Consider the following 26,861-nt stretch of genomic DNA (forward strand, 5'->3'; position numbering starts at 1 on the left):
TTCAATTAGCTTTTTCGTTATTTGGTTCACGTTTAAAATGCAGGCGTAGACATGCCTGGCGATGAAAGAACATCGTAACCTACATGACTTGACTTGGAATAATGCAGAGTTTTCTGGGTACCCGGCATTTACTGAACACAGTAATGGTAAATGAGTTTAGTGGTACCGCCAAACTCATTATCAGGCCCAAATGGTGTTGGCTCGTGTATTGGCCTTAGACAGGCATTTACCAGGCACTGTCATTATATTTCCAGATACTCAACCATTTTCCTGTTTCCATCTTATGGACAGGCAACGCAATTAAGGCAGAACTTGGAAAATACCTATCCGATGCCTACATAAAAGCCAAAATTGTTTAACCTTTCCCAACTTAACTTCCCAGGGTGTGAGGCTCTTCATTGAGAGCTTTTTAGCCGTATCTGAATCGCTCAGGTTTTATGGATATTTTATTGATGGAACCACATGCCTTCTTAAACCTATACTGTTATACCAGCATGTAGTTCAGGATCAATTTGAATAAGAAGTGAAACTATATTTCAAGAGCAAATCACAATGGTTTTGAGAAAAAAAGATAATGTTATAATATGAGCAGAAATTCACATTATTTTATTTCATCTTCAAATATCACTGATCTGACCATCTATTCTACACGAAAGTCTAACATTAAACATCTAGATAACCATTCATGGTGAATGTACCATAACTGATCACTAACACCCAAAGTCTGTGAATGGCTGTACATGCCATTATAACCGCAAAGGTATTGTAAGCAAGGCATAAAATAAGCTGTGTCGCATAGCAATTTGCTATGCAATTCTGTAGTTTTGCTAATCAAATGAACACTTGTGTAGCAAAGTTAGCTATTTAAGTTGCCCTCTTCAATGAAAGCACAGCTCGCCCTGCATTACTTTTGCTGTTGGTGCTCTGTTCACCCTCTTTTCTCTGTTCACTTCAAGTGCTAATGGAGGGAAAGTGCAGCAGTAATCCGCTCCTCCACTCCTAAGTACCAAAAGCTTGTGTACGAGTGAAAGATTTTTTTTTCAAATAATTAATTGCAAACCAGAAGTAATCGTGATGGTACTTTAATTGAGCTTTTTATATCATGTCTGGCAAAAACAAGTATGTGTCAACTTTATATCTTTGAAAAAGACAGTCATGCAATTCCATTCCTTAAATGTAAGTTATTAAATAATACATAATTACAGTATTGAAACTGTAAAACCTTGCATCGATCCACGCTTTACAGTAAAGTTAAGGTAAGTGTATCTGAATTTCATAGTGCCAACTATATTTCACTTTGTTGGAGAAGATACATCATGTTGACTAGTGAACTTTTGAAAATGTACATTTTTACATGATCAAATGCTTTTGTTGGCAAACCTAGTTCTGTAACCTGCAGGTTGCGTACATCTTGCAACTGGTGCTCAACCCATGATCAAACCGTGCTGCTTTATACCACGTACCCTGAAAGTGAGATTACTACAAACTACAATATTGCACCTAGTTTGGCCAGTTCTCTGCCTACTACACAATCCACTCTGCTTAGTATCTTTCTTTCCTCTTACAAAGTGAACTAAATGTTTACGCAAAGTAGTGATCAGTAGTTCCATCAAGTCTGTAGATCTGCATATCTACTGCAATAGCAAACACTGTAGTTAGCCTCTAGAACTCGCTTTGCTTTATGATTGTATTATATATTACCACCTGCAGGGGACAGCTGGCCAAACTGTTTTCAGAACCTTTTTTTATCATATCTATTTATTTGTGCCCATTCATGCAGCTAACATTTTACAGACACTCATTTATGGCTCGCAAAGTTGTTTCGCCCACCCAATCGAGTAGATTTTATGAAGGGCGGGTAGCATTTACAAGAGATGTTTGAAACCTTTATTTAACATCTACTTTCTCTGCAGTAAATGTCAAATAAAAGTTTCACTGTGCATGGCTGGACTTTGGGTGGCAGCATTGTGCCAAAGATAAAGTGGGTTTGTAGTGACATGCACCATTATACAGAAATTGCATTATAAATGTGTTGTCCTCCGTTGCTATGGGTCAAGTACATTTCTCTTAGGTTAAATATGTAAACTAAGTTACCCGACCTGCAGCTCTAGCTGAAGTTTAAAGGATTTGCAAGGCTTGACTGATTGCTCTCACAAATGTCGTATTTCAGCGGTAAGCAAAACTGCTGTATTGTTTCTCATTTAATGTCTTGGGTACAAATAACATTGGTTGTCATGAACAATATTAGTGAAACATTGCAAGTCAAATGGGTCTATTTACTAATCAAAAACATTTTAATTAACAAACTCTGCTAATCAATTTTTGAAAACTAATTTATGCCTTGTCTAAGAGTCAGTGTAGGTTAGCACTTGTACCTGCAGGCCCAAAACTGATGTGTTGCATTATTCTATGAATTATTCCATTAGTACATCGTACCATATCATATTTCACAATATGAACCTGGATCTTTTTGGACAAGTCTTACACTGGTGCACACCTTCTTAGAAGAGCTAGCTCATAAAGCTAGCTAGGGTAGTTATAACCTGCATTTTAATGCAGGGTTAAGGGTCAGTAGATTTTAGTAGCACCTTCCCCTAATGTAAACATCCCAGATAAAAAGGCTGCATTACAAGTGTTAAATGTGAACCCAACCGGTGAGGTCTGGTTTAAAAGCAAAAATCATGTTGCCTCTTGTGAATGAAATACACTCCAGCAGGAACCTCAAAGGCACACGTGCCCAGTTGCATTCAGTGATTTCACATTCAAATTCCAGCAGAATGACTTAGCCTGTCACCCTGCTGGGAACCTATGTGGATTAAGCTCTTAAAAGAATGCAACAATGAGGCCTTTACAAAATCAAGATTGTCTTGTTAGTCCAAGACAATAGAATTCCTTTTGATACACAAAAAATGACATACTCGCTGTGATGGAGTCCCATGCCTTTTTCTAGTGACATTTAGTGGGATCATGAAGATGGTCTGGTGCCTCCCCGGCTTAGTGGTTGATGGGCCCCAAGGGTGGTGTGGGGAAGGTCCCCTGATCACACCAACTTAAGTCCATCCCAGGGCAGAGGAAAGTCACATGAGGCAATTTAGGGGACACTGTCTCTTTAAGAGATATATGTCCCACATTGGAGGGCTGGAACAGAGTGGAACCAGATATGCCACGTTTCTTCCAGACCCGAACATAAGAACTTCAGGTATTCCTGGAGCAGACAAAGTTTTAGGCACACTGTACCTTTAAAGTAGCAGAGCATGAAGGTTGAAGCAAAACAGAGTAAATTAATTAGATCCCTTCAAAACCAGTCCCGGGCTGCCACTTACAACCCAGAGCTATCCTACAAATCCAAACTGCACTCAACAATGAGTTTGTGCAGCTATGAGAGGGACACCACATTTTTGCATGGGACTAGCACAGTGAGTCCGCTTAAAAAGCTGACACCATGTTTGTTAGGGAGAATTCTCATTCTATGGCTAATGTCCCTTACCTATAGAGTCCCCCAGCAGCTTTGCTGGATTTGAAGGGTTTGTTTTTTTCTCCTGCTAAGAGTGAGACTCTTTTTCCCACTCTTAGGCATTTTTGCTATGTGTGTGCTAGGCTATTTTTGTGTTTAATGTCTATGGGGTTTTTCTCACTTCCATAGGAACCATCTTTATTCACATGGGTTACACAGCACCCTCCGTGCAGTCACCCAGGGGTGTCGTAGCGACCCCCAAACAGACTCCATACCCTGGGACTGACTACTGTCTCCCAGGGCATGTAAAGTCCCCATTGACGTTACTACTCAGTTTCTATGAACTAAACCAGTACAACCCATCTTACTATGGAGGTACTGGGAAGGGTTAATAGTTTTTCCCTTATGTTCATTTTCGAGAGGGCATCGTACAGTCCCTCTCTCAAAGGTTTCTAGCTGGTGGCAGTGGTTACTACTGTAAATATTCGACCGCAAATATTTCCCTATGGGATTTTCCCATTGTTCGAGGCTACAACATTTTCTGACAGCCTCTAACATACCGCCGGTTTATTTTATTATTAACTTTACTCCGGTAGGTTTTATTTGCCAGAACTTTAATATAAATTCTTTCTTGTGTCTTTCTCTAAACTCCTAACCCATGTCGGGGATCCTTTGTTCGTCCTTTTGGCGGGCTTCTACCAAGAAGCCCTCCTTTCGGCGCCACTGAGTCTGGGGTGGGTCCATTGTGTGGGAGGGGGGGTAGGACCCCTGCACATGGTTGCCTCGGCAATCCAATGTCGCACTCTATCCTGATAGGCTGGAGGGTATCCCGCCAAGATGACCACTCCACTGCGTGAGAGACAGCTAGGCTGTATGAATGGGGATCTTTTTGCATAAAAGCAGGGTCCTGAGGACTGGAAGAGCAAGACGTCGCCACTGGAACTAAGAAGCCGAAGAGGAGAGAAGCCAAAGACATCTGCAATGACTGAACCACCGGTGAAGCCCTGCTGCAGCGTCTCACTACTTTTCTCCACACGACGAGAGAAGATCTTCATCTGCAAGAGCCTTCTTCCCTTGAGCTGGTGGGGTCAATCAGTTTGCCAATCGCCTTCCTGGACCTGCCTTGGTCGAATCGCCAGTACCCTGTACTCGCAGGCCGGATAGCCAGGCACCAGTCCACCCGGACCGCGATTTAAAGGAGCGTACCTTTTATTCATTGGGCAGCACTGCGGCTGGTTTCATCCCTGGGTAGTGCAGTAACTCGAACCTTCCTCCATGACGAGAGCCTCTCTTCCCCTGCTGGATGCCCTGAACTGCAGGAACTACCAGGAACAACCGCCACCGCAGGAGCCACTTCTTCATTTTAAAGGTACATTGTTCCACCAGGCTGCCGTTTCTGCGTGGTAGTTGGTGCTAAAAGTGTTTTAAATCCTTTACCTACCTGTTGGGTTGGCCGCCCCCTCTCGTTTAACATTGTATTTAACCTTCTGCATCCACCTTTTCAAAATCGTTAACCAAAGACTTGACTGCAGCTACAAGAACATTTTGCTCCTGGGCCCTTGCCCTGTACCACTGACTCTGGCACAAGCCTACTGACTTTGGCTAAATTTGTTCGAACTGCCTTCTCTAGATTGCTTCTCAACTAGAACTGTGTTGTTGCACCTACTTCTTATAACCACCTCTTTCTTCCCCCCTTTTAAACCTTGTGAAGTGCCATTTTGCTCAGTTTTCATTCAAGTATTGACTATACTGATGTACTGCCTTGCCTAAACTGGTTCACAAACTTATGGGAAGTGTTGCTAGGGTTAGTAAGAAGATATTTCTGGATAACTTGTGCTTTTCCTCCCTTGTGAGAAATTGCTAGAGTGCCATTTGTGTTTGGTTTTCACTGTGCCGTTTTGCTCAGTTTTCACTCTTGCTCAAACTTGTCTACAATTTAACTAGGGAGTTGTGTATACTTTCTTTGACCAAATTTAACTTGCTTAATAACTGTGATGAATGTGTTTAACTAGAAATGTATAAAATAAATATATATATTCTTTTTACTACAAAACTTTGGTCAGTGTTTCCTTGTGCCATAGTACTGTAGGCCTATTGTGTAAACCCTGAATACTGCTCATCTCCCTCTTGAGATAAGTCTGACTGCTCAGCCACAGCTACCAACTAAATCTTTGTGGTACGGACTGATACCAAAGGGGATTTATCGCTCTCACCTGTAGTCCTAATCTCTGTAGTGCTCCCTAAGGGAACTGCACAGGATTCTGCCTAACAATGTGTTTCCCTGCAGCTTGAGGCCAAGGAGCTCATGCTGGGAAACAGTGCCATATTCAAGCGCTTTTACATTGCTCACCAATATTAAATACTAATGTGGAGCGTGAGCGCTTGCTCCATGGCGTTTGTATACCAGAGGAGCGGTGTGGAAAGCCTGGAACTCTAGTATCTCCACAGTTTATGAGTGAAATCCAAGAGGCTGGATCAGCCTTTTGAAGAATAGAAGGAGTATGATGAGAATAGAGGAACACCCTTTAGAACACAAGTTCGCTTCAGCTCAGAGGATTGATCCATCTCTGTGAGCTGGTTTTGATGTAGCCCAGAGGATTGATCCATCTCTGTGAGCTGCTTTTGATGTAGCTCAGAGGATTGATCCATCTCTGTGAGCTGCTGTTAGGGAGAATTCTCATACTATGGCTAATTTTCCTTACCTAAATTTTCCCAGCGGCTTTGCTGGATTTGAAGGGTTTGTTTCTTTTTACCTGCTAAGAGTGAGACTCTTTTTCCCACTCTTAGGCATTTCTGCTATGTGTGTTCTAGGCTATTTTTGTGGTTAATGCCTATGAGATTTTCTCTCCCCCATAGGAACCATCTTTATTCACATGTGTTACACAGCACGCTCCGTGCAGTGACACAGGGTGTCGTAGCGACCCCCAAACATAGACTCTATACCCTGGGACTAACTACTGTCTCCCAGGGCATGTAAAGTCCCCATTGACTTTACTAGTCGATTTTTATGAACTTAACCAGTACAACCCATCTTACTATGGAGGTACTGGAAGGGATTAATAGTTTTTCCCCTATATTCATTTTCGAGGGGGTACCTTAAAGTCCCTCTCTCTAAAGTTTCTGGCTGGTGGCAGTGGTTACTACCATAAATATTCGACCGCAAATATTTCCCTATGGGATTTTCCCATTGTTCGAGGCTACCACTTTTTCTAACAGCCTCTAACATAGCGCCGGTGGATTTTAATATTAACTTTGCTCCGGTACGTTTTATTTGCCAGAACTTTAATATAACTTCTTTCCCGTGTCTTTCTCTACGATCCTAACCCAGGTTGGGGATCCTTTGTTCGTCCGTTTGGCGGGCTTCTGCCTAGAAGCCCTCCTTCCGGCACCACTGTGTCTGGGGTGGGTCCATTGTGTGGGAAGGGGAGTAGGACCCCTGGACAGGGTTGCCTCAGCAACCCATGTCGCACTCTATCCTGATAGGCTGGAGGGTCTCCCGCCAAGATGACCACTCCACTGTGTGAGTGACAGCTAGGCTGTATGAATGGGGATCGCTTTGCATAAAAGCAGGGTCCTGAGGACTGGAAGAGCAAGACGTCGCCACTGGAACTACAGAACTGAGAGGAGAGAAGCCAAAGACACCTGCAACGACTACCACCACCGGTGAAGCCCTGCTGCAGCATCTCACCACTTTTCTCCACACGACGAGAGGAAATCTTCATCTGAAAGAGCCTTCTTCCCTTGAGCTGGTGGGGCCAACCAGTTTGTCAATCGCCTTCCCGAACCTGTTGTGGTCGAATCGCCAGTGCCCTGCACTTGGAGACTAGATAGCCAAACAGCTATCGACCGGGACCACGATTAAAAGGAGCGTACATTTTAAACTTCGTTTGGCAGCACCGCGGCTGGTTTCATCCCTGGGTAGTGCTGTACCTCGAACCTTCCTCCACGACGAGAGCCTCTCTTCCTCTGCTGGATCACCTGAACTGCAGGAACTACCAGGAACAACCGCCACCGCACAAGCCACTTCTTCATTTTTAAGGTACACTGTTCCGCCAGGCCGCCCTTTCTTTGCGGTAGTGCTAAAGGTGTTTTAAATCCCTTTCCTACTTGTTGGGTTGGCCGCCTCTCTCTCTTAACATGGTCTTTCGCTTTCTGCATCCATCTTTTCAACATCGTTAACCAAAGACTTGACTGCAGCTACAAGAACATTTTGCTCCTGGGCCCTTGCCCTGTACCACTAACTCTGGCACAGGCCTACTGACTCTGGTCACATTTGTTAGGTCTGCTTTCTCGAGATTGATTCTCCATTCGAACTGTGTGGTGCAACCATTTCTTATAACTACCCTTTCCTTCCCACTGCATAATCATTGTGAAATGCCATTTTGCTCAGTTTTCATTTGAAGTATTGCCTATACTGATGCACTGTCTCGCTGAACTAGTTCACAACTGATGGGAAGTGTTGCTAGGGTGTATAAGAACCTATTTCTAGATAACTTCACTGGATTCTGCCTAGCAGCTGCTTTTGATGTAGCCCAGAGCATTGATCCATCTCTGCGAGCTGCTTTTGATGCCACCCCATCAGACAAGCGACCATCCCTGTTTTTAAAGAGCAGAGGGGTCTTTCATGCAGAGTAATGAATAATGGGGAGGAAGATGGGCAGACCTGATATCTGTTGTTGGTACCTCCACCTTTCTGGACAGCTGTTATTGATCTGGCTGAATACTTAATCAGGGACCCAACAGCCAATTCAGGAATCCTGCCTGGAGTGTGTCTTGTTTCAAGAGAGAAATGATGAGTGAAAAGCTTCTTAATAACCCTTAGCTATCATCAGCTCTCCCTTCTCAAGCATGGGAATGTATGCAGAAGGGGCCAGAGTTCGTCATAGGATGCAATCAGTATAGCTTACTTCTATTAGATTATACTATTCACTAGCCACAAGCCTTCACTATAAACCTGAACACCACAGAACAACGTTTGTAACATATAGTACTGTATTTTGCATGGGTGTGGTTCCACAAGAAAATAGTTCTTATGACCAGAGTACTCAGTGTATGCCCAAACTCCTGACTGATTTAAAGAAATGGTTGCATATAGCTTATGTCTGGTCCTCTATCACCCACCGATAAATGGATTAGGGGAGCACTTCAACCAGACCTCAACAATCCTTTTTGATTAATTGGTTTGGGGGGGGGCAATAAAAAAAGATTAGGTTGACAGAAATTGCCACTCACAAATGTGTGTCTAAAAAGCCACATAGAACCATGTGCTGCACCTTTGCCTTAAGACTACAATGGGCCCCTGCATTCCCGCAGTAAATGACTGTAGGTAGTATTTCAGAGGCCCGCGGTCAGGACTTCTGCAGAGGGGTAGGCCTCCATCTCCTCATCCACCAGGGACTGGAGGAGAGAACACATGAGCCGAGCCTACCAGCACCTGCAGCCATCATCATCCCTGCACAGGTGCATGCTGTTGAGGGGAAGAGCCCAGCCCCTGCTGGGCACCACTTCCAGAGGCCTGCGGTTGGTGAGGAGGACAAGCAGAGGGGCATGAAGAGGAGGAAGACCTCTCACGCACCTCCACCCCCAACAACCCCATGCTACAACATCACCTGGTGGTGTCTCGCCTACTTCATCTTCTGGGTTGCAAAATTCTACCTTTATCCCCCAGGAAATGGGATTGTTGGGGTTGAGGTGCTCAGCATATATGATCACCTCTCCAGGCGCAGCCCTACCCACACTAAGGTGGTAGCATAGGCTTCGTCCTGGGCCAAGAAAGCCTGGAAGTTTAGGGTGCTTGTGGTGTTCCAGCACAAAGCCAGTGAGATTAAGGAGCACTGGGATGACCTCAGGAACATTGCTAGACAAATGGCATTGAAAATCCTTCAGGCAAGCGCCAGAAACCAGTGCAGGTTGCGGCACCTCACTGCACATGTGCCCATAATGAAATGACTATGGTGCACATATCAAATGTGAAGTTATTGAAAGTATTTTGCTACTCACCAAGCAGCCACATGTCCCCGTACTCTGCAGCTTGGGCACACACCCTTGACATACGGAAGATGTTTCTGTCGTGTGAAGAGCAAGGAAAGTGGGAAAACACATCAGTGAAGTCACCACTGGTATTACTTATCATCTGGAAAGGTGACAGAGTGCCACCTGTGGCGGTTGTGGTAGATGTATCCAACCACCTGTGGTGGGCCAAGTGCAACATGGGTGCAAACGGCCGCACCCAGCACCCGTGGAAATCTTTGCATCCCGCCTGTCACCTATCCTCCACAGATTATGGCATTGTGACCTGTGGGTAGCTGCATGATGTGATACACGCCAATACCTGATCTAGTAAGTGTGACAGGTTGGGCTGTGAAATGCCAGGTGTTGTACCAACGGCCCTTTGGAAAGAAGCAGTGGAAAGGAAATGCAAGGCAACCAACTCTTTCACATGAGCGCTGAGGGCACTAGATTGTGCAGTAGTGGGTTGAAGATCTCCCTCCTCCCCCCACTTCTGCAGCATATCCATTATCACATGAGGAGAGAAGGGATACTGACACAAGACCTCCTGGTCTGACATACCAAAGAGGGAGATCCTAGGGTGGAATGCCCTCTCCGCCCATCTCATCCTCTGCTGCGGGGCAGCTTCAACAGCTGCTGCAGCATCCTCCTGCTCATGGCAAGGAGCACTAGAATAAACTCACCAGAGGAAATTTTGTGGAATGAGCTGTTTGGCCTCTTTCATGTGTTGCACAGGTGACGCTAAGAGGGTATCAGCAGGTGTGTCCTCTTTGGCTTGATGTGTGACTCCTAGGAGTGTTTGTTGCAGTGTGCATGCACAGCTATGCTCCTGGTGTGGGCTTCTAGAGAGCGTGGTGGAATGGAGACCCTTCTGTGTTGCCATGGAACGTGACATTCCGCCTTTCAGAGTGTGACTTGAACGGAGGATGGCACAGGGGCAACACGCTGGTCTTGGAAGAAAGACCACACAGAGCAACAGAAGTTCGAATCCCGGATCTGTGCTTAGAAACCGAACTCGGTATGGTATTAGGTGGGTTATAAAAAATGAATTAAATAAATACAAATGCAATCCATTTGTGCATGATGTAAATAGTGATAGTGATTTTTAGAGGCATTCACCACATCTAAGTGATTTCAAGGGCTATTGGGCATTTATATATCTTTCTTGCATTTTTTAGGTGCTTGTAGTGGTGTTAATTGTTTTTTTCTGATTTGGAAATAGGTTAACATCATTTGTCTGTGTTTTTTCCCCATATCTGCAATAGCATAATTTCCTCCAACGGCGTAACGTCTACCAAGGCATAGGCTTTTAAATTTCACTTACGTCTTTCATTAAAACAGGTATAAGCCTGTTTGTGTATCGGCAGAAGTTACACAACTGGCAGATACACAAATATTTTGGCGTCAGTCAAGTGACGGACTCCTTTTTTTCGCTCGGTAAATTAGGACTCCATGCCAGCTTCTTCCCAATTATGTGTGCTCTGCTGCGATTCAGACCTTTAATCACACACTGATCTGAATGCGAGCACCTATCCTGATAGGCTTGTGTCTATAACGTACAACAGTAGTAGATTGGAAAGCGTATCATTCGCAAACACAAGCCATCTGGCACAAGCCACAAGCCATCTGGCAAGATTTATACATCATCGTAGCAGGCTACTTTTACATTTGTCTTAAATTAAGGTAAAAATTACAATTTTTTTAAAAAATACAACAAATTTAATGTATGTTCAAATGTTACCTTGGCAATTTTACTTTTGAGAAGTTCTCTTTTAACGAGACATTCCTTTTCTATGCTGGTTACCTGTGATTCAAGATAGCTCCTAAAACAAATAAAAACACCAACAAATTCAACAGTAGGCAATGGGGCAAGTGTAAATGTCTACACAAAAATTATATTTTGTTTAAGTAGAGAAGAGCAAACACAACCAACAGTGTAAAGTTTCTAAAAGTTGAGTAAAGACAGAAGGAAAGTAACTAAAACCCCAAATGAGCACATAAGAAAAGCTATTAAGCACAGTGGGCCTGGGGCATTTATTTACAGAATGAAGATAAATTGCTGGCTGATTAATTTGGTGGCCCACACTACATGTTGGAAGAGCCTCATGATGTATTGTTTGTTTGGGGCAGGTGGTCTCTGCTGAGCATCTGCCCCTCCTTTAGACCACGGCCAGCACACAGCGGCCAGGGCAGCTTTTCGGAGCCGAGCCCCCCTCGATTTCATGTCCCACTTAAGGCACTGAATGTGATGGATCTCATTAGGAAATTAGGTCTTGAATCTGCATCATACTGAGGCCTGATCTGATTAAAGGGCATGGTAAACTGGGAACAGTGATTAATAATACGGCGGAGTACTCTTATTTTAATTCTGGAAGTAACAGATCATGAGGCACTGAGAAATACTGTAAGGCTGTCTACACTTAGCAACTCACTCAGAAATCCCTTACTCAGACTAGGAGCTGCTGCTGTTTTTAGAGCAGTAGGTCAAAAAGTAGGGCGAGGGAGAAGATTTCTAGTTCTGAATCATCCTTCTCTGCTCTCCCACTCAAGCTCGGGGATGGAAGTCTTCATTATCAGATCCTTACGTCAAACGCCATCTTTTTATGCTGACTTGACACGAGCAGGTGATGGGAAAAAGTGTGCAGCACTCCAAACATATCTTGTTTAACATTAGATTGCAACTTTACCATTTCTAAGTGCTCCAGACTGTTGTTCATTACCTTCCAAGGTCCTTCCACTTCTCTGGCATGATGATCCCTGAGATGATGTCTTGATTGCTGACTCTGCAGGATCACCTTCTCTGGCCTACTGCGGCTGGGGCATTGTCAGTGACGAGTGCAGGCATTTCAGTGTATCATGGTTGGTGCAGTTGATACAGTTTGGGCTTTCCAGAATGTCTGGAGCGGGTTTATCCCTACATGAGTGTTCATTCAGTTTCTTGAAGAAAGCTTTTTGTGGGTCACAGGTCCCCTGAGGCTGATGGCAGTCACCATTGTGCCTTTGTTGTGGGTGATGATCGGTTGGGGAGTCATAAAATAAGTGCAGACTTCCCTTGAGGGGCTTATTTTATACCAGTATTTGATTTCCAGGGAAAATTGATACCACTTATGCAGTCTGTCTGGCGCTTACCTGGCCATTTTCTTGCATCTTTCGATGGACATGCCCACAGGTGAACTTGAAACACATGACATGTAAACAGTTACTGTGGAGGCGACGGCTCTGCCTTCGACCAGCGTAACAAGGGAACATCTGCAATAGAGATGCAGAGTCATTCTGTAGCTCCTTAGGAACCAGTAGATGCGTAGCCTAAGAGATTGACCATTTACATGTGCAATCTCTACGGTTTTGCTGAATGATACATGGAACTCTCTGCATCTCCATTGGCTTGGAGCAGCTATGCTTCATTCCAGAAATGCTTGAAAGACTTTTCCTTAAAATATTGCTGTGCTGTCTGTATGTCGTGGGTCGCAAGGTTCTTCTCCAGTTTGGAGATCTCTACCTGTGCATGTATGACCTTCACCTCCTTCTGGGTAAAATTATCTAATATCACTAGGAGGTGTGCTGACCTTGTGTAAGGAGTATTGTTCTATTACCTTTAGACTCTACTACTACCTCAATAGTTCTTTGCAGAGGACCACAATGGCAAAGATGGCAGACCTGTCCCCAGTAGCCAGGTCAACCAATGTACTAATTCTCGTTCAGCCATAATGATATGAATGCATTGATCGTATCCCCTTTCTCTTGCGATTTCATCTCGCTTCAGATCCATTGATGGCCATCTCTGCAGCCAAGCAAATGTGCTCTTCAGTATCTTAGGCTTCTCTTTAGCTTGCATCTCCTTGGCGGTTCGTATTGGCCATGGATGTCGAGACAGGCAGTCCAGTGGGGTGGCAGTCCATTAATTACAATCTGTACATGAGCAGCTGAAGCATCCACTTCTAGATTCTTGTGGGAAGATCTAGAACTTGTCCTGGAAGATAAGACAGCTACAACTTGTGATCGCGAAAGCTTTCAAGTTATGGTATGTTACCAAAGTTTATAAAGCGAGAGCTCACCTGAAGGTATCTTGGCGCTGGGAAAATAAAAGGGCAGGCTAGAAATACACCCTAAAAGAGGAGGGTCTTCAGGAATTTCCTGAATTGCAGATGGTTAAAAAGATTTTTTAGTGGGGGTGGTTGATTCACCGCTACCTAGAAGGCCTGACCACCCACTCTAGTTTTGCGGAAAGAAGGCACACATAGCAGGTTATCTGATTAGAGAGGTAACGGACTAATTTATTGCAGAGGTATTCAGCCCCTTGAGCCTGGAGGGCATGGTGGACTAGGCACAGAGATTTACATTTTCTGTGCTGGGCTACCAGTAGCCAGTGCAATGTGCACAGCACAGGGGTGATGTGGACTCCATAGGGAGATCCTGTGGCAACTCGGGCAGCAAGATTTTGTAAGTGCTGAAGCCGCTGGACCAGCCCTTTGGGCTGAGCAAGATAGAGCGCGTTGCAATAGTCCAAGCGACTAAGGACCAGAGCGGCTACGACTGGTGGCCTGAGTTTAGGAGGTATAAGGGGGATCCCTTTCCGCAAGATCTTCAGGTGGAAGTGTCCCGCTTTGCACATGGCTGTAACCTGGTGCTCCATAGAGAGTAGAGGAAACCACAACCCCAAGATTCTTTACCGTTGTGACAGGGACGGGAAGGGTACCAAGAACCGGCGGCCAGAAAAAGGACACCCAGAGTGAAGGGTCAGGGGGTGGGCACCTACCAACAGAACTTCCGTCTTGTCTCTGTTAAGTTTTAGCCAGTTGTGGTTCATCCAGTCTCCCACGGCAGACAGAAACTGGTAAAGACGTAACAACATCTCAGCCTGATCAGGGTCTGAGTGTCGCCAGCATGAGTAGCATCTAATGCTGAGGGAGCAGATGAGATACACACATGGCCGAAAGTAGATGTTAAAAAGTATAGGAGACAAGGTGAAGTCCTGGAGGTCCCCACAGGAGAGAGAGCAAGGGAGTGAGGGAAAGGGTGGAAACAAAAGTATTTGACTTCTCTGCCAGAAACGAGATAAACCAGCCGAGCACTTGGCTGGTGATGCCGGCCTGGGTCAAGCGGGTCAACAGGGTAGGGTAGTCAACTGTGACAAAAAGCGCTGCCCCCCTGCCCCCACCGCATCAACCTGCCTTGCCATATTGTCCTGGACCGACACCACAACACTCTCCGTGCCCCGGCCTGGCCAAAATCCATACTGGCCAGTATCAAAGAACCATGAGGTCTCAAGGAAAGATTAAAGAAATGGGGAGATCAGGGTCTCTAGAAGCTTCATGAAGAAAGGCAACAGTGAAATTGGACGGAAATTAGCAGGAAGTGAAGGATCTAAAGAGGGCTTTTTAAAAAGTGGAATAATGGTGGCTAGTTTCAACTCTCGAGGGATGTAACCTGACTGGCAAGACTCATTGGCCTGGGTGATCTCACCCAGAAGAGCAGTAGCTATATCTTTCGTCACTGGCAGCAGCACCAGATCTGAAGGGGCTGCCGACATTAGTTGATTTATCGATCCACTGATTCGTGCCTCAGAAAACAGTGGAAAAGAAATCCATTATGGGTGGCCCGCTTCCATAGTAACAACTGCAGCGGCACTGACAGGGGCGGTAGACTGAACCGTCTGCAGGATGTTCATCCGGATAGTGTCAATTTTAGTGATAAAGAACTGCGACAGGGACTTACAGAGTTCCTGTGATGGGATCACAGAGGTAGTAAGATTGGCAGTGGAGGACAGTGATCTAACCACTGAAAGTAATAAAGTAGTAGCTCGTTGGAAAGTGTAAGCCATAGTTGTGCAGATAATATCAGTTGATCCCATAGAGAACCGCAATGGCTTTGCTTTTGATCTGAGACTAAGGTTGATCTGTCAGTGTGAGAGCATGATTAGCATATGCGACTATGTGCGTTTTTCCACATTAGTCAACATTAGTTAGGACAGAGCGTTCCAGTGGAGACCACTGGCCACAATCTTTCCATTACTTGTTTCAGGTGGCACCGATCCATATTGGCGTCTATCTGGGCGTGCAGTGAGCGCTGCTGTTATGTCAACATAGCGACCATCACCACCAATGTTCGAGAGAGAAAAGAGAACTTGTGAATTGTCTGATCAAAGAGGTGAAGGAGCATTGATCTTTTTCTTCCAGGCATCGGTCAATCTTTGTGGCATAAAAATAGCTGCATAGGCAACACAACCATGTTGCCCAGCGCAGTCCTACTTATGATGCACTATCCTGTGTGTTAGCTGGTTGAAACTTGGGAGGTTGCTCACATTTGCACCCTCATTATGCAGACAGGGTAAAGGCCAGCATTGGCAGGGTTTGATCTCCTCATGTGTTTCCCCTTTTTATCGCTCCATCTCAGCATCTGGAGATATGTGGAGCAGATGCCAGCATGCATCCCGCTGCATATGATATCTTTGTATTATTGTTTTCCACTTAATAACTTCAAGCTGGTAGAGTAAACAGCGAAGAACGATCAAGCCACGGGTGCGGTTCCTCTTACTCCTCGTTGCCAATTGTTGCATCTGTGACAATAACAACGCAGAGTACAGAGTTTGGCCATTTATTATCCGGTAATCATGCACCCATGATGACTGGTGCTTAGGTGTGTGCATGCAGGTCTACAGTCACAGCCTCAGGTTGTTTTAGTGAGGATCAAACCTTATGTGGAGATCAGCACATGACAGTGGCCTCCAAATTCTATTGTCACAATATGAGATGCTCAAGGAATGTCCATTATTTAATTGGGCATTTCTGAAAAATGGGTGGCGACAGAAGCAGAGGAAGTATTGTTATATGTTTGAAAACACATCTGGCTGCAATTCTGAGTGTAAATGACACATTGCTCATCTCTTAACTATAGTGTTTATTACCATCATTGGTGCCGGGTACGTGAAAAAACCAATCTCTAACAGTGTTAATATCTAAAATCCAGGCAGCGTGACACACCGGGAAATTCATAGGTTGGGTCCCCAATGCAAGAGGGCATTATTGACGTTAACAAGTTTCAGCCCGCCTCTACAACAATGGGATCCAGTAACATTCAAGATGCAGTGGCTCCTTTGCAACATTTGCAAAATAACGTCACAAAAGCCACTTCCAATTTCCCTGCATGTGGGAATTCTAGGCCCCTTGGAAAGTGGGCTAAATGAGAAGAACTGTACCCCACCAACAGCAGTCACTGCTTGAACCAAAGATTTCGACTTGAGCTATTCGATAAAATCGAGGCTCTGAAGGACATTTCCTTAGAGGACATAAAATATATAGAGCCACCTAAGATTGATAGCCCTACCAAGTGGGCCTTAATATAATTTACATCAGCTGCTTTGGTGGCTTTACTGAGCACTCACTATTCTGCCATCAGGAACTTAGGCTTCCAACTAATTGTTGGTCATAAACGTATGAATTATTATCTAGCAAAAATGAGCAACTCATGGTTGTGGAGCCTTCTGTTCTATCTAAACAAAAGATGCTCATCAGCATGAAAAGAACATTTTAATGGCATCTGCTGTATCTACTGAACACATTAAGAGGGAATCAAAGGAAGTAGCCAGTTGGGGTCTCTTCACATTTCAGTATGAGCAATATTGAAGGTGTGTTAAATTGACTAAATGCAAATGGCTAACACCAGCGGATTTCATTCTTTTCTAACAAATCCTTTGGGCACCTGCACTATTTTGTCACGTTACGTTTTTCTATTACAGGAGACCTGGTTGACTGAATCCTTTAGCACTGATAGACAGACCATAGGGTGTCGCCTTGCCAGCCCCAACTGCAGAGGTCGCTCATCGGGTGGCTTAGCTGTTGGAGCCAAAACTTATTTTAATATCACATTGTTTATCTGTGATCCTCCTTCACCTTATGTCCTTCCAGTATAAATGACAAGTGGCAACCTGTCTAATAGTGGATTGCTTATTGTCAATGTATACGACCCTCCGGATGCGTCATTTTCCAAAATGATTCAGGAAAAGCTAGAAGCAATGGTGATGGCATGGTTTGACCAGTTCCAAGGTGGCAATATTGTCATCGTGATCACTTCAATGTACTTCTTCCTTTGGAAACCCAGAGATGAAGTGATTTTGATGATGTTGACGATCCTTTGTCCTACATGATACCTATGGAAAATAATGTTGACCAGAAACTGTGCAACTCCATCGATTTTGTTTGTCTCAACAAGAAATTACTGAAGGGCCAACCATTGAGGCGAACCTGGCCCAACGGCAAATACTCTTCTGTTGTGGACTATGTTTCCCTGGATCGAATACTATGTGCCAGTTCCAGTCCCGTCATAATCACAGAATTAAGAATTAGCGAAAATGTTCCCATCTCAGGGACGCGAAATTTGTAGCATGCGTACCTTCCCATTAGCTGATCCCAATTGTAGGGTGAGTTCACAAGGGAATCGCATTACATGGTCTGATGGCAATGTTAAAAAAGAATTCTGCTTTAATAAATCTTGATCCCTACATTTTGCAATCTTGGCTTAAGGGTAATAATTAGGATTTGGTAGCGTTCATTACTTTTCTTGGTCGACGACTCAATCAAAGAGGAAACTTAAGCATTGTAGAGAGGGAGTAATTGATATAGTCATACAACAACGAAAACGGCTGTATCCTAAAGAAAGAACAAAGATCAGGAACGACGGTAGCCTAGCGGAGAATGTGAAAAATAAATTACTCATCACCCTTGCTACCAAGTATAAACATTGGCTTAGATGACGTAGGCACAATAAGCATAAAAGTACATGGAAATTCATGTTTGGCCTCCTAAAAACCAACAACAACAAGATATTCTGGGCATACTATAGACACTATCTTACTAATGTAAGTGCCCTGGAAATTAAAGTGGTATCAGAAGAGGCATGGCTGGAACACCTATCCTCTTTATATTGGGATGATACTCTACCACAAGTTAAATTGCCACCAAACAATTCCTTTGTAGAGTCCATCCCAAGCTGGGACTTGGATTGCATTCTAGTACTGATACGCAAGCTGAAGTCATCCCGGGCCCCAGGTCCTTATACCATTGCAAAGGTGGTTTTTAAGGCAAATTCCAAATTTTGGGCCCACAAATTAGGTTAGGTATTTCAACGGATCACAGCGAATGGCTCTATACCAGATAGTTAGAGGGAATCCATCCTGATCGACAAGAGAGGTGGGAGCGAGGATGTCTCCAACTATAGACTTCTTGCCATGCTTGATTCTAGGTCAACATTTTTTGCATCGTTGCGATTAAAGCAATCATCACAGTGAGCCGAAGAAAAACATCTCGTCAGCAAGTTTTGGACTCGCTGTAGGAAGAGCCACAGCATAATTAACAACTTACTTGTTCTCCACTATTTGTTTGATGAAACTTTCAAGCAGTCTGATGGGAAACTGTATATTTGTTTCATAGATTTTTCAAAAGCGTTTGATTCAGTCTCTCCTCTATTATTGTGGCATAAACTTAGAACTTGGGGCCTGGACCCTACACTTCTATATCTCATTCTGTCCCTATACAGTGACACAAAGGTGACTGTTAGTTTAAATCAAGAAAGATTCCTCTCTAAGCAGATCGAGCACAAATCGAGGATTGAAACGGAGCCATGTTTTGGCACCCCTGCTGTTCAATCCCTATATATCAGATATGGATAGTGCCCTTGCATCTGTGTGCAATTTTCCTCCAAGCTGTGCCGTGGATGCTATATGCAGATGACACTATTAATCGACCGCACACCCATTGGTTTACAGCGGTCTATTACCACTCTTTCTTCTTATTCTTTGCTGCACCAACTTCCCATTAATGAAGCTAAGACCAAAGTATTGATAATCGGTAACAAGCGCATTTTGAGATGCACTTTTGTGTGGAAACTGGATCAGCATCCCGAGGAAGTGGTTGAAAATTATGTATATTTAGGATTCCCTATAAAATACTTTCCAGCTAAATCTTTTTATGAAGACCACATTTCAACCAGAATTTTGAAGAAGTAGATGGTAATTAAAAAGTGTATTGCACGCAAAGGTGGTAACAATGTCTGGGGTTGTTGTTCATTTGCTGTACCAACATTGTGCCTGGCCTTCTTTACAGTCTCGAGATATTATAAGAGAGGCACATAGAATGGCTCAAATGTGTGAAAGGGAAACCTTTGCGCTTAATCCTGGGTGTGCCTAAAACGGTCTCTGTAGAGGCAGCAAGGTGTGAGTTGGTTGTTCTATCAATTAGATCCCGCTGGTTAATCCAGCGCTGTAAGCTTTTTAGTTATCGCTTGCCTGCCCGGAGACCAAACTTTAATGGGGCTTTTAGCCACACGCATTAGGGAGCCTTGTTCGAATGTGTTTCAAAAAGGTCTGAGGGAAACTGCCACGTCTCATTTTGCTAATATTGCCTTTTCTATTTATCAAATGCTGTCCCTTTCCAAAGCCTGGCTTGTCTTAAAGAAAAGATTGTTTTATTGGGACAGTGTTGAGAATGCAACCAAATTGCAGTTGGGTAAAAAAAAAAAAAAACAACGTTACAGCGAATACATCCTTCAGTGCCACAAGCTTGGAATCCCATGCTCTTATCTTACTAAGTTATGTGATGGGAAACTGAGAAGGTTTATAATTTACTTACGTCTTAACATCGTACTGACTCAGGAACATACTGGTAGTTGGTTAAATATTCCTGTTGGAGAGTGACGCTGTAGACTTTGTAACATTGCAGTGGAAACTCCTTGCCATATTTTAACAGTGTGTTCTGTCTTGCAAGCTCTTTATTTGAAAGGATACCGGGACTTGTTAACTAACATTCGGCCTCATTACGAGACAGGCGTTAACCCTCCTGGTGCTACCGGCGGGTTGCCGCTGGACTCGTAAAATGTTACTGCTGCCTGACTTCCCGGTGCCACCGGGAGATTACAAGTCCAGCAGGCCGGGAAGACAGGTGCCAGTGAAATATAAGTATCCATTCCCATACAGTCCCATAGAACGCTATGGGAGAGGGGACTCAGAAGCACGGGCACTGTTGTTTACGGTGCCGGCGCTTCCGTGAAGGATCTGCCTACTGTGGCCGCTGCACCCAGCAGGGTCAGACCTGTCGGGTGCAGTGTCCACGGCAGGCAAACAAGTAGTTAGCAGGTCCGGAAACAAGGGTGCCGGTAAAATCACTGGCCCCCTTGTTTCCGGACCGGCAAACTTGTAATGAGGCCCTTTGACTTTGTTATCTGTGACCAATTTTGGAGTTCTATATACTCTGCTAAATCCCTAGTTATTATTGCTGCTGCATTTTATACGTGGCGTGAATTTTTATCTCTACCTGCAATGTTCTAACGGTGTACTTTTTAATTATGAAATGTATTGCTGTCAGATATTATGACATTTTTATTGTTCCTGGATTTAATATTGTTATTTTTGAATTTAGATTTTTTACCTTTTTTACCATGTTTAATAACTATGAAGATGTATGAATTGTTTTTGTATGTGCCTAAGGCTATGATTAGCCAAGTGCACTACATACAAACAAATAAATACAACAAAATTGACTAAGCTGGATAAGGCTGATGGGAGTAGTAGTCCAACACATCTGGAGAGAAAGGATGCAGCCACCTGCTTTAGGCCAATAAATGCATCCTTTCAATGCATTCTTGCACTGAGACACAGTTTGAAATAAAGCTAATATAGAACGGTATTCACACTAGGGCAATATTTGCCATAGTGCACAAATGCACTTAAACAATGCATATTCTCATCGGAAATGTTTGCCCAAGTGCTAATACTGTCCAGAATTGCAGATGCACCAGTGAACGCTTTTATTATACAGACTCTGGTGCAACTGTCTTCCCCAGCCAAACCTTTACTATCATATTTTGGCCCAAAAAACATGTGTGTTTCACTCTCCAAAATATGCTAGTTGTCATTGGAAAGAAATATGAAAAAAAGTTGTTTCTCATAATGACATATTAAGTTGTATATATTATAAAAATATGGGTGTTGCTAAATATTAACATCACAATACAGCATATTCCATGCACCTTGAGGTTCCCTTCCTTTATTTAAAATGAACCCTCACAATTTAAATACATGGTAAGGTTTAAATCAACATGGAACACTGGGTCAGGGGTCAGTATGGGCAAGAATACAAACTCTTAATGTCAAACCATTGATCATTCATTTTATATGGTAAATATAAACAACAATCTCTCAGCACCTGTCGGCTCCTGATAAATGAAGAGCAGGGGATAAGTGAGAAGTGGAAACAGAGGGATCTAATGAATATTCCAAGGGCTGTATGTGATTCCATGGATACCATGGACCACCCCCTTTGTCCTATACTTAACATGCTAATGCTTTGTTGATACCACTGTATCCTTCGCTTCAATAGTTTGGTCTATTTTACTGATTTTAGGCTTTTCTTCTCCCACTCTCTGCTTCTTTCTATGCTTCCCTCTATGCACTGCTTTCCCCGTTTGCTGTTTTTTTAATGGGGTGGTCCCCACACGCTCTTCCCTTTCCTCCTCTCCCCACACTTCCAAGGTACCACAAACTCCTCACCTGTGTTTCATGTCCGTCCTTCACAAATACACACCTCCCCATCCACTTACCTTTCAGCGCCTCCGCCATGATCCCGCCTTCCCGTTCCCCCTGCCCATGTGCACACCATCAAAGTGGGCTGTGTCCCACAAATGACCAAAATCATTTCTGCCACAGCATTTCCATGTTCAACAAAACAGGGGGCAGTGGTTCTGTGTATTATGAGTTCAAACCACAGTCCTGAACCTGTGCCTCCGGTCCTCATCCCACAAACTCCTGTGCCCTGGTCCTCATCCCACAAACCCTAAGAGACTGTCACACTGGAAACCTGTCAGTCTGAAGCTAAAAAGAACTGGGAGCAATGATTCATATGCCCCACCTATAAGTATGTAACCATCTTTATTACCAGCTACAATGCCCAAAATGTATATTACATTTGCGTCTGTTACCTTGTTTTAAACCCCTGGTTCATGTCCCATCACCGCACGACCCCAACAAAATGTTATTCAATCTCAAGTATCTTGATCCTATTGTGAAGGCACCCTAGCACGGGATTGTCTTTGTGTCCTGTATTACTGCCTCTATACGTCATTTCTATTTGAAAGTACACTCTATATTCAATAAGTACAAGTATAAATATAAAGTCCAAAATACAACAAGTTGTTTGCCAAATTGGCCTTGCATCATGCTATCTCTTACTTTTTATTGGCGAGTTCCGTGTTCTGAATCCTCCGTTGGTCTAACTGTTTCGTCAGGAGTGTGTTCGAGTTTTTTAATTGACAGATTTGGTTTTTCACATTAGAAACAATCTAGAAAAAAATATATTTTGTGGTTTAATATCATAGAAACATTATTTTTTTCATTGAAGTACAATTTCAAAATGTTCACTCATATGTTTTCTGTAAAAGCTGTTCAGAACTCTTGAAATTTTGAATGTACTGTTTTTTTTTTCAAAAAGGCTTAATTTATCAGTTTTCCAAATAAACCAAACAAAAACAAATAGACAGAGTATTACGAACCATGAGAGCAATCATGAAGAAACAAATGACAAAATATGCAAGGCAAAGCTGAAGAAACAAGGAAATGGAAGCAATACTGAATAACCAGTCATTAGTATCCATCAATACCTTCAACAAGAATGTTTAAAACAATTACTAAATCAGAGAGAAGTGACGTAATATTTGAGGCTTCAACAATCATGCAGGGTATCGTTCACAAAATTAATGAAAAGGGAGCCAAATGGAGACGTACTTAGGATATGTGTCCCGAAGCAGAGCCCCCACCTTTTCAGCCGCAGCAACCTCCCAGATTTTATACCACCAGACATTCTCCTGAGGGCCTTCCTTGCATTTCCAGGACTTGGCTAGAGCTGCGCGAGCCATTAAGAGCAGCTGAGAGACTAAGGGCACTCTATGGCCACTCATCGGGTTAATTGATTTCACAGAATCCCCCAAAAGTTTGGACCTCGGTTCCATTGGAAGGGCCACCCCTGTGTTTTACACCATACGGGTTACTACCTCCAGCCAGAAGACTTCAGCTGAAGTTCAAACCCACCACATATGACAGAAGTCTGCTTCCTGACCATACTCTTACCAGCAAAGAAGAGAGTAGCACCATTGAACTTGTGCAGGCGGGTAGGGTAGACGTACCATCTGTACAGCACTTTATAAGAATGATCTTTGTTGGTACCACATTGATTGGGGATTCATTGGGGATGACGCCCTCTGCCATACTCGCGACCAGCTTTCTTCAGATATAAGACAACCCAGATCTTGCTCCCATTGGGCCACATGCACAAATCGGGTTGAAGGGACATATATATCTAGCAGTCTGTAGATTTTAGTGATTTTATAAAAGTCATTTATAACGCGCCTGTACACAAGTGTTTCTTCTCGCCTCTACTAACAACAGCTAGTAATTCTACTAGTCATATCATCCTCATTTAGGGTACGTTTCAGAGCCAGAGGGGATCTAGTGCCCACTGCTCGAGTCGTGGGGATCAGTAATCTAGTGCCGGAGCTGAAAATACCTAAAGTGCTCCACCTCTGTAAGGTTGAATTGAGTCTTGCAGTCTGAAAAAGTAAATGGAGATCTGTCTTGGTATATCTGAGCCAACCTCTCCAGACCGCAACCTTCTCCATTGTGAGAAAGTGCCCGGTTCAATGTCCGGGGCGAAGCAGGGATTTTGCAGCACCAGAAAGAAAGGGAACAGCCCCCACCTGCCCCCCGCTCACCCACCCAAGCGCCCGAGCAGACCCCCTGCCCTAATCGCTCTATCCCAGGGAGTACGTGAGAACCTAGTGGATAACAAGAGGTCCCACCGGGCTCTATCCCGTGCAGCCATACAAGAAGCCCCGACCCTGCGCAATAATTGTTAGACATGAAAGACCTGCCTGTTGACTCTTGGTTTCTTCCCAGCTCATATAAAGTTCATTACTTTTCGGTGCAGCTATTGTATTGAATCAGTAGGGATGGATACCAGGAAGGCAGAAGCAAAATATAACAACCTAGGTAGTATATTCATCTTAATGGCCGAAGTACGGCCAATCCATGAAATCTCTTGCGAGGACCACCTTACCAGATCATCTGTTGGTACTCTGAAAAGCAGCACAAAGTTGGTCCTATACAGATCTGAGACTATGGGGGTCAGTTTAATCCCCAAGTAGTCCAACTCCCGATCACTCCATTGGAATGGGAATTCCTGACGTATTGCTGACATAGCATGTGAGGTCTCTGTTACGATGAGTCCCTTAGATTTCCCCATATTAATTGTGAACCCAGATACTTCTTTAAAGTCCTCCAAAAGCCGCATGGCTGTCCGAAGAGGATCCTGTGTGTTCGCTAACATAAATAAAACATCCTCTGTGTATAGGGCAGCCTTATGTTCTATCCCCGCAACATCACACCATTTTTTTTAAATACTGTCTTTTTAAAGTCTCTTCATGACAAATGCCAAGTGATGTGAAGAAGAAAAATATTCAATTGGTTTCTTATATCACGCTTCATGCTGGACTCCAGTCTTTAAGCATGGGACCGGGTATCGAACCTGTGTTGCTCAGGGAAGTCTTGTTTCCTCCTGGAGAATACCTATGATGAGGCAACGCCAAAAGAAAACTACTCCACTGACACAACCTGAGTGCTCCATTTGGTGGCAAGAACAGAAGGAAAAGGCACTGCAATTCGAGAAGAGTATGCTGACCAAATTTGGAGAAGTTGTTTTATGAAAACCAAATTCTTAATACCAGCCCCCTTCTTTCCACTAGCAAGCCCTTAACGTATTGTTTCCTTTATTTTTTATTTCTTTTGTACTTTTAATCATTTCCACCTGCTCAATATATTTTTTTTCAGTCAACCTTTTTCAGGTCCGTGGTTTTGTGAAAGACGTTTTTTGAACACTTGTTTCTCTTGTTACTGGGCACAGAGCACATCACCAATGTTGAAGTTACCTCTTCACAAGCACGGGATTGCCCAAAACAGAGCTTCCAATTTACCCGATGAAACACGGACAAGTTGTATTAATTTATTGTGTTTTATAATGCTTTTCGTAGCATAGTCATGAAATGACTTCAGAGAGTATAGAGAAAGGAGAGGAGAAAATTAGCAATATGGAGGGGCAAAAGAGGGAAGGCTCAGACGAAGGGAAGAAGGAGAAAATAAGTCATTCTTTCAAAGGTATGCTGGAGGGACACATTCCATAGCCTCAAGAATCCAGGGGGAAGTAGGGCGGCCTCTTGAACTGCAGGCCAGGGGGATACTTCTGTGGCGAAAGCAAGAACAAGACTTGTCCCATAAGCAGGGAAGGGGAGTTTGCCGGGGCATCGCTGAAACCCCCTCTGGTGCCCTGAATGTTCATGTGGGTTCTACACTACGTCACACAATGCCTCCCGGTACTTGTTCTGGCCAGAGTTCTCTTTTGTCTTTTTCTGGACTGCAATTCCCAGAATGCACCTGGTGCAAACAAGAAAACCCAGACTAGAACCAGGGGAATGTAATCGAAAACAGGAATGGAATCGACTGAGATTGTTCTTACCCAACAGAGATCAGACACTCAACACCAGTGGTCGAAGTGAGCGGGAGCGGCGTTGCACTACTTTTATTTTTTCTATTAACAGTTCCACCACTTTTTTCATACTTCTCCACTTTGACACCCGATAGCAGTTCCGGTTAAAATTAGATCTGTTTCCACTCAATTGGCTGTCAACCAGCATGGCTGCAACCCATGAAAAATGCGTTGCACGTTGCTCCATTCCTGCATACTCTGTCCCCGGCTAGGGGGTCACAGTTTCACTACTTTTTTTGATACACTTCTACCACTGCTCAACAAATGACCTACTAATCATAGACAGACCCAATTCGAATGGTGGGGCAACAGAAAATGAACTGAGGGTGAGACTGCGCTACAGGGGCGCAAGAGAGACACGAAAATCCTCTCCAAAACGAATTTTAAGCAAAAATAACCAGCACATGAAGAAAACCACAAGAGGAATGTGCAGCTTGAGCACCTGGCTGCTACAGTGAACATGTATATTGAAAAGGAGGCAGGGCGCAGAGAGTTTTTAAAGATTTGTAACCCAACCCATGGGAAAGGAATAGCCACAGAATGGTCCACAGAACCAGATGAGCACTGCAACCAATGGAAAGAGGGGGGAATAGAACCAGGAGGAGAACAGTATAAAAGGGGAGTGAATAAAAATGAGTGTGTGGTTTATAGGGTTGAGGTCAAGAGGTGTAGAGGCATACAGAGAGACCAGGAGTACAGATGGTAGAGTGGAGTGCTCCAGAGTAGCTGGTAGAATTGGTGTACAGCGCAGGTGTTTGTTGTGAGAGAGTGGTACCAGTTGACTGCAGTGTGGTGAGGGTCTACAAAAGATAGAGAGAGGG

At 43.9% G+C, this 26,861-nt stretch overlaps 1 protein-coding gene across 1 annotated transcript in view; it reads right to left on the minus strand.

Annotated features, from left to right (window-relative positions):
• Nucleotides 1-26,861, minus strand: part of CCDC175 (coiled-coil domain containing 175) — an 814,258-nt gene that overhangs the window by 430,131 nt on the left and 357,266 nt on the right. The window contains exons 7-8 of the mRNA XM_069638898.1: nucleotides 22,680-22,789; nucleotides 11,205-11,286 (exon numbers count right to left, since the gene is read on the minus strand). Of these exons, the coding sequence (XP_069494999.1) occupies nucleotides 11,205-11,286; nucleotides 22,680-22,789 (192 nt within the window). The remainder of the gene's footprint in view (nucleotides 1-11,204; nucleotides 11,287-22,679; nucleotides 22,790-26,861) is intronic.

This window comes from Ambystoma mexicanum, chromosome 14 (assembly GCF_040938575.1).
Source record: "Ambystoma mexicanum isolate Mex_15411 chromosome 14, UKY_AmexF1_1, whole genome shotgun sequence".
Classification (NCBI taxonomy): Eukaryota; Metazoa; Chordata; class Amphibia; order Caudata; family Ambystomatidae; genus Ambystoma; species Ambystoma mexicanum.